Source organism: Magnolia sinica, chromosome 18 (genome assembly GCF_029962835.1).
Source record: "Magnolia sinica isolate HGM2019 chromosome 18, MsV1, whole genome shotgun sequence".
In the NCBI taxonomy this organism is placed as follows: Eukaryota; Viridiplantae; Streptophyta; class Magnoliopsida; order Magnoliales; family Magnoliaceae; genus Magnolia; species Magnolia sinica.
In genome coordinates, this window is record NC_080590.1 from 33,828,942 (window position 1) to 33,837,943 (window position 9,002).

The 9,002-nt window shown below is 40.0% G+C and overlaps 1 protein-coding gene across 1 annotated transcript; it reads left to right on the forward strand.

Moving 5' to 3' along the window:
* Nucleotides 1-3,049: 3,049 nt before the first annotated feature.
* Nucleotides 3,050-4,741, forward strand: LOC131233076 (uncharacterized). The gene is made up of 2 exons (XM_058229677.1): nt 3,050-3,662; nt 4,055-4,741. The coding sequence occupies exon 1, from the start codon at nt 3,155-3,157 to the stop codon at nt 3,659-3,661; it is 507 nt and encodes a 168-aa protein (XP_058085660.1). The 5' UTR covers nt 3,050-3,154; the 3' UTR covers nt 3,662; nt 4,055-4,741.
* Nucleotides 4,742-9,002: the final 4,261 nt, after the last annotated feature.

A 9,002-nucleotide genomic window follows, 5' to 3' on the forward strand; every position in this document is an offset into this window, starting at 1 on the left:
CACAACCATATATTATGAATTAGATGTGAACAACATGGCTATGCCCTCGCATCAGGTCTTTCTCTCATTCAGATCCCTCCTCTACCCATTCTCGGCAATAGGGCATACTACTTGGACCTATTGATGAGTACCTCTTGTCTCCCACCACCCTCGATAGTAAGGTTCCTCGGCAACCAAAAGTCAATGTGCGTCATCCTGCCAGGACTTGACGATGAGGGGATATATTTGTTTCTTGCCCTAGCCAACCTTGGCAGTTGGAGATTCCACTCTACACTTATGTCACCCAACGTGACCCAAAAATAGGTAGGCTCATCATACATCTTCCCACCCATCCTTGGCACTAAGGACTCACATAATTGGAATGCTCACTTAGGCTCGAACTAGAAGATATGGGATGCAACACTAGGTATATGACAAATCATATTATCCCAAGTATCCAACAATCACGACTAATCACATAGTCCAACATATCCAACAACCAATGATCCAACCACCTCTAACTATACTCTAAATGCTCATATATTAGTAATTATGATACAATGTATTAAGATGCATTCAATGTATAGCAAGTTCTCGTGTAGCTCAATAATTAAAGATAATCAAGATCAATGTATGACATATATATACAAGATACATGATATCTACATAAATCCAATGGCATCACTTCACAATATCACTATTCAAGGAACTATAAGTATCTACATTCGTACATTAGATAGATCATCTACAAGATACTACCGTGTCATGCCAGACCTCCTTAACACAAAAGTCTATTGGCCTGGTACAAAGAGACTTTGCTAAAAATACTCGAAGGAGGCCACTTGTACATCATACTGGTGTACTTCACATAAGTCAAATATGCTACTCAAGTATACCCAAATAATAGTATGCATGTACATATCATTTGTACACATTTCATCTATCTATTGCTTCTTTAAGAGCATACTTAAACATATATTATGGTGCACACTATCTAATGTACAACACACAAGTCAATCAAGTTTATTCCCCACATGTGCAAGCATTCTTTCTAAGCAAAGTCGACTAAGTCCAGGTAGGCTCATTTAGCATTTAGTTAGTGCACTTTTTTTACACACCACAGTGGATTTTTATCACAACGGGTACTCAAACCTATGACCTTGTGTTGAAACTCTATTAAATCTACCACTAAGGCATGACTAAGGACCTAATTAGTGCGCTCTCAAGTAGACTAGCTTATGTTCAACGATCACAGGATTAAGCCACTAATCTATGTGTTATTCTCATGGTTAAACGTCAAAACCTGAACACTACTGCATGCATTGTGTTTTTGGCTTGAGATCTCACACATTGGGCATCATATAAGCATACCGTGGGCCACAAAGTATAGGATCAAGTTCATATGTGTGTTTTCCATTCACCTAGTCTTGTGTGGCCGTGTCAATCAATTGAACGGAAATATCGGTAAGGTGGGCCTCACTTCCTAAAATTTTACAAGTATTTTTTATTCATCCAACCATCATTCTTATATCTTTATCTTTCCCGTTCTTCTTACCCTTATATTAAATTTTCCCTCTCTACAATCATATATACTAATTTATACTAGGTATCACCCAATTCTGTCAATGAATGATCATGACCAACCTCTTTTCTTTAAATCACATTTAAAAGTTCTTTTATTTTCTAAAAATAATAAATTTAAAAAATGAGTTTAATTAAGTTTGTCCAAACCCAAACTGTAAGAAAGTGCAATTCCTTCGGTACAAATAACACCAGCCGTCCACTTGTAGAAAGAGAAATGATCACGTACAGCTGAAGGTGACTGTCGCATTCTTTTCCTTCAACAAAATCAAATTCGTAGAATATCCATAGCCGTTCGAATGAAGATCACCTGCTATGGAAATCAAGCGATCCATTCATTGGGTGGGCCACACCAGTACAATATCATACCATCGGTTGTGCATTGGATGAAGTACTGGGCGCTCTCGTACATACGTATCCTAGCACTCCGAACACACAAAGATGGAGGCATAGACAAAGACACGTGTACCTCCATCCGCATGCATTGGACTATATATACTTCTTCAACAGGACATCTTGGGTGGGACCCACTTGTATGTGTCCATATACGTATAAGGCCTTGTGAACATCATTGATTGTCCTAACATCCAAAAATATATCATCACATCCATCCACCACTATTTTACTCAAGATCCAATGGTCCACAATTAAGATCTCACTGTAAATGGCCCCAAACCATCGATTCAGATACTTTAGACTGAATCAATTGATTTACTAGTTTAAAAGAGATTTTAATAAAACTTTCAACATCCTATACTAACTAGTTGAAATAATAATAATAATAATGATAAAAATAAAAGAAAACTCATATATTTTCCCTCCAACCAATGGATAAGCTTTCAACCTATCATGTGTGTTGCATCTAAACCATTCAAAAGGATAGTCCCACCTTGAGGATCACCTGCTGCAAAAAATCTGCCTGATCCGCACATCAGCATGAAAACAATGGTTATATACTGATATGATCCAAACTGTAGGTGTGGCCCACCAGATGAGTGTTTCATCCTGATTATTGCACCAGCTATTCCTCACGGTGGGCCAATCTTTTAGATAGGTTCGATGTTCCACACTCATCCACGGGTTGAATATATTGCTTAATGAGCATCCATGACAGGAAACTCGGTAATGTGTTTGACTCGGCCTGAACTCGGAGAGTCGGTGACTCCGTCGATTCGAACCGAGTCACTCCGTTTCAGAGACAGTGAGTTACGTGAGTTTTTTTTGGTTTAAGTTATATATTATATTAATTACAGGAAATTTTAAATATTTTAAATATCTATTAAAATTCTTAATATTTTCAATTTACAATAATTAAATACTGAGTCACATCGAGTGTGAGTCAACTCAACCCGGCTTAACATCGGGTTGAGATTTTTTGGGTTTTTGGACTATGGTCCTGGTCCGCACGTGGGTCCCACGCAATGGCCTTGTGGACCAACTTAAATTGGTGATCCTTCAAACTACCAAACTGGAGTCGACCTCTTCGTATACACCCAACTACAGTATAAGCTCTTTCGTGATCGATCTCTCTCATTTTCTTCGAAGAACCCAAATAGCATAGCATCTCTTTCCGTCAATCCCTTCAAAATTCAAAATGAGAATTCGAGGCTCTGCATTCAATCCGTCTTCTTCTTCTTCTTCCTCTTCTTCTTCTTCTTCTTCTTCTTCTCATCTATTCTCTTCTACTTCTCCTCCTCCTCCTTTCTCTTCTTCTACATCTCCTTCTTCATTGGCTTCATCTTCATTGAATTCCTCACCTTCTATCGATTGCAAGACCCGCTGCGAAGGCCTCGACCTCCTCGTGAAGGCCGTCCTCCATGTCGCTGGCTCTGTCATCTTCGACATCCCGTTTGCGCCAGCGAATGCTATCAGGAAAGGCAAGAGAACTTTCAGATTCAAGAGAACCGTTGTAACCGAAATTCAAAAGGAAAAGGAAAAAAACAAGACTGCAAAGAAGAAGAAAGATGTGGGAATTGAGCTGCTTTCGAAACCCAAAAGGCGAAAAAGGCTGCCGGCATTTCCCACTAAGTACCAAGATTCGGTTCTACAGCCTTGGAAGCGGCAGACCCGGCGGCGGCGTCTGCTTGAGATCGACGGATGAGGTTAGTCATGGCTTTTCTGATGTGGGTTTTTGTTCTGAAATGATCTTCGCTTGAAGATTTTGCGGGTATTGGATTGACTAATAAGATTAAAATATTTACTGGGTTTTCTTGCATTTTGCTTCTCTTTGAGTTTCTATCATCGGATTCAGATCTTTAAAAATCTTGGCGTGATTTTTAATGAACTTCTGATGCAAGAACGGTTGTTTCATCTTTCACCCATTTCTGTAGATGCTTGCAAGATGGGTTTTTTACATATGTAAATGCTTTGTGTTACTCTAATCGTTGAATGAATTTGAATCGGTGACTTGAATTGAATTGGGTTTTGGGTATAAGAGAATGTTCTAATATTTTCCCTTTCTCCTTGTTTTCTTGATGGAATGTGTTTGATACAGGCAAAATTAGCTGATGAAATTGGATTTCAGCATTCATTGGTTGATGCATGTGAACTTCAATTTCAGAACTTCTTTCATCTTTGTTTTATTTATTTCATCAACCATCAGTTGTGAGGATTCTGTCTGTTATTGGGTTGTAGATGAACTTTGTTGTTAGTAATGTTATTAGTTTTGATGGAGAGTATTAGAAGCATTAGAAGTAATTTGCAGTTAGTATTAGCTTGATGAAGTATAATAAAATGCTTGGATTGAGACTGCACTATACGTTCCGAATTTCAGTTTGTGCAAGTGGGGTTGATCATTCAGCGATTGAAAACATTGATATGATGGGACCCACCGTTACGTCCCAAGAAAAAAAAATATAAAAAAAAATCCTCATGATGGTTTGATAGTCTGTATACTGATTGGAGGAAACAGGACTTTGTGAGTAATTTCTTTCAGACCTTTGGATTATGGAAGAGGTGTGATCAATACTATGGAAAAAGGTCTTATTGGTGTGAAAACATTTGATCTAGTTACCCAATTCGAATGAAATTCTATCATGACTCGGTTGTTTTGAAATCCAAAAAATTGCTAGGGTGTTTGAAAAACTCAATACTGAGCACTAATGCTTCAGCATTATTGTTTAAAATTTGACCGAGTGGACTCGCTGGTGGTGTTTAAAAGTTAAGACTGATTCAATCAAGATGAGGTACTCAAAAAACTCAATCGGGTATTTTCCAAAAGAACTTGAGTATTCCCGAAGTCAATCAGGTACTCATAAAACTCAATCTGGTGTTCCTAAAAGAAGAGTATTCCCAAAATTGATCAGGTACTTAAAAACTCGATTGGGTATTCCCAAAATTGATCGAGTTCTCGGAAAACTCAATCGGGTGCTTGGAAAGGTCAGTTGACTTCTCAAGAAATTAGAAAGTTTAAGACTATGCAAGCTTTTAGTTAAAATAAAAAATAAAAAATGAAGGAAGACTATCAAATGCTTGAAGATGTTTTGAGTTGACTTGGTCTTGGGAACTCAGGGAGTAGGGAGTTTGAGTTTTAAGTTCTTGAGCTTGGTTGTCAAAGGTGCTTTATAACAAACCATTCGGGTAAGCCACAAATCTTAAGATTGATGAATAAACCCATAGAACTGATTTTCTTTTCATTATCTTCTCTGTTTCTATAGAAATCAAGCATACAATCTCAAATGTAAGTAATCAGTACTTAAAATATCTCAATTACAGGCTTTCTTCAATGCCATAATGCTTATATCATCCCATGATTTGTCTTCTACAAAACTCATTTCTTTTTTCAAGATGAAATGCCTTTACTGCCTATTTCTTGGATTTATTCAGCTTCCTCAAGGTTCAGTCTGTGTTTGGATACACTAGTGAATTGAATTGCGAGCATTCAGTTTAGTCAGTAGGAAATGACAAGAAAGATAATGGTGTTTCTAAGTATTCATAGTGAGGAAGTTTTGCATTGCTTTCAACTCCAATTTGATAGTATCGTAATCGCGATTTGGAGCCAGACACTCACTATGAATGTATTGGCTAAGTGCAAACCAAACGCACCCTTAGTCATAAAGAAACCATTGTTCATCTGCAGATGATCTATGGAAATTGAGAACAGATTCTAACAGTATGGTTCCCCAATGTTCTATTCCTTGTCTATAGGGCTGCGTTTGGAAGCACAAGTGAATTGAATTGTGGATAGTTAGTTTAAGAACTCCAAGTTGTAACAGTGAACAGAGGCCTTTAAGTAGCATTTCTTTTATGTCCAACTTCAAAGCATAGCTCAAAAAACTGAAAACTCGACTTGATGTCCAACTGGGTGGGGTCGACTCAAAGACTTGAACGAGTATTTACTCGACTCGATATATTAATAAATAAAACATAAACTATATATCTTTTGGTGGTTAATCTTTATCTTGTTGCATAAATAACTAAAAGAACCCCATTGTTAAAACACTAGTGCTTGGTGGGTTGGTAGTTGTTTTGCTTCCTTGGTAATTGGCTGCAAGTTTTGAGTTCTCACATATGCATTTTTCCATTTTACCAATAAATCAGTTGACCCCGGGTGAGTGACTCGATCGAGTCAATGATGAGTCAACCAAGTTCGCAATCGGACTTGCAAGCCTTATCGAGACTTGACTGAGTCAAGCTCGCCAACGAGTTTGCATCAGCTTGAAATCCGGTTTATTGGAGTTGATTTCCTGAGTTTTGAGTCGAGCTGCCGAGTTTTGGAACTATGCTTGCAATTCAGTGCCCAATCTCTCCATAGTAATACTAGGGAGGTGGTAGACTCTATCGCATCAATAATTGCAATTCAGTTGGATTGTGCATCCAAATGCACCCTAAGAGAAATAGGAAGGATGGGCTATTGTTGGGCAATTCTTCAGCTGAATCATCTAGGTTCTAAGATGCCAACCATGTCATGGTTTGGAGCTTCTTCTTTTTTTGTTGAATGTGGACCCTTGCTGTATTTTCAACTTAACCCTGTAATTGTAGGCCATTGATCATGCGAGGTGGGGATCTTCCAATGTAGAAAATTTTCTGAGGCATGCAACTTACAAGGCAGGGCGATCAAATCAACGGTTTGGATCATTGAAATATGGTCCTCATGTACAGAAACCTTCTAGTCAGCTGATGAACATGACGCTACAAGTCCTCTTACAGCATGTGGGCCACCTCTTTTTTCCTTGCGTCGGAGATTCATGGATCTTCCTTGCTATGTAGGACCATCATGGGTTCTGGGTGGACTCATCGGACTCTGGGCCTGACCCGCTTCGAATGGGCTTGGACTGAGATATTAGGGACGGGCTGGGCCTGGTACAGAAATTTCAGCCCGTTTATTAATCGGGCCAGGCTCGGGCAATGTCCAAGAGCCTATCAGCCCTGCTCGTTCCCTCATATCATGCAAGGTGGGCCACACTTAATGAACAGGCCAGATTTTCACAAAGTGAGGATCTGGCCTCGGCCTGTTTTCATTGGGCTGTAACGGGCCTGGGCAGGCTTGGACCTAGGCTTTACTCTGCAGGCTATCTTGGACAGGCCTCGGGCTGGCCCGTTGACCGCTCTAAACTCAAGCTGCTCAACTCATCACTTTACATGAAAGGAATGAACGGTTAGAGAACAATGACGAATTGTCATTATTCAACATAGATTTGTGGTCCACCTGATGAGTTAATCATCTTGGTTTTTTACTGAGGGCATGATCACATGTGGACCACATAAATGACTGGTCTAGATCTTACATGTTTTTGCCACCAAGAAAATGGTCAATCTCAAACTAGAGACTAGCCATAGTATTGGTTGATGCCAACTACAGCTGATGGGCCTTTGAAAGCCCATTTAGACATCGTTTGCTACGTGATTCCTATAAAACAAGCCGTTAATGAAACCGCGGGAGTATCCCTGCTATCTGTACTCGTGCAAGTAAGATAGAGAAGGAGCCTCCTGTGCACGTGCCTCGGCACATGTGAGAGATCTAGCCCATTCATCAGATGGGGCCACAACAAACATTTTTCTATGACAAAAATCAGTCCAGCTCATAATCCCTGCGAGCTGCACACGTGTGAGAAAAATGGTTCGTTGGAACAATTTAGCAGGCAGTGTTCAACACGTGCATGTGGACAACCTGAATGAATTCTGGGCCAGGTGATGTTTTAGTGGCCCACATTACGAATGCCCCATTCTTCCACACGTTTGCTACATCGGCACGTGCCCAGTGAGACCCGCTTCCCATTCTCATTTACTCCACAATCCATAGCACGAGGTATGAATGTATATCAATCCACACCGTCGAATGACTGGACACCATTGTTCTGGAGTGTAGCCTGATGTCAGATGAAAGGTCGAAGAAGAGCGAATGGTTATGATTTATTTTCACTGTAAAGAGTCATGCATGTGCAGGCCGGTAATAACGATTGGATCAACCGTAGAATAGCGCACATGTCAGAGATCTAGGCCATTCATCAGGTAGGGTACGCTGTGATCATGCTATGGAACAAATTTGTGTTGGCCCATTTCATGCGCTGGTTGGATGGAATACATACAACACAGTGCGCCCCATACAGTTAAAGTGATGTATGGATTGGATCCGTTCATCTAATTATCAGCACTAACATAGATGGGTCGGATTATCCTAGCCATCTGATCTCTGGATCTCAAATTGACGGTGTGAAATGAAAATGGTTTACGGATAAATATTCAATGGTCTCGTCTGTGTTAGTTTTAGGACATAATCCATCCATGATACGGCCCAGTAGGTGAATGGCCCCGATTGATACACCCTGCCACGTTTGCTGCAGTTCCACTGGCTCTAGCGTACTGTACGCAAATCAGGGCTGTCCAAGTCGTAGCGCCTATTGAGGATGGATCATGTGCTGGAAATCAGACAGATCTAAAGATCTTAACCGTCCAATTGGTGGCTGTCAAATGGATACTTAAAAAGTATTTCAGCGGTTCAAATTAGACGGTTGATAATTTTCCTGGCATTGTGACTGACCTATAAACTTCATCCAAAACGAGGCCTCTAGTTTGGACTGCCTCCATTGCCATACATGTAAGATTTATCCAGAATTGCTAAAAGACCGAGCTGTGCAGAGGATATGAGAATCAGATGAACCAAGTAGCGTACCTTGTTGTGTCGCCATTGGATGCTGGATCTTCCTTTCCCAACACCTGTGTAGAAAAGAATCGATGGGACTTAACTTCGATCGTAATGTTGGATGGGGGATCCAGCCTTATTATATAGATCATAGGGGTGGAGAGTTTGAAACCCATAAAAACTCTCTTCCCATGGCTATGCACAAGAGAATCCTAGTAGCACTCAAATAGTTGTTTGCATATCACAGCCATAACATTCTATCCTTTATGCAGACTATATGGAAGTATCGCAATGTTGTGGGGCACATTGGTTTACTTGATTACATTCTCCGATCTTTAGGACAATCTAGACCGTTGATTGA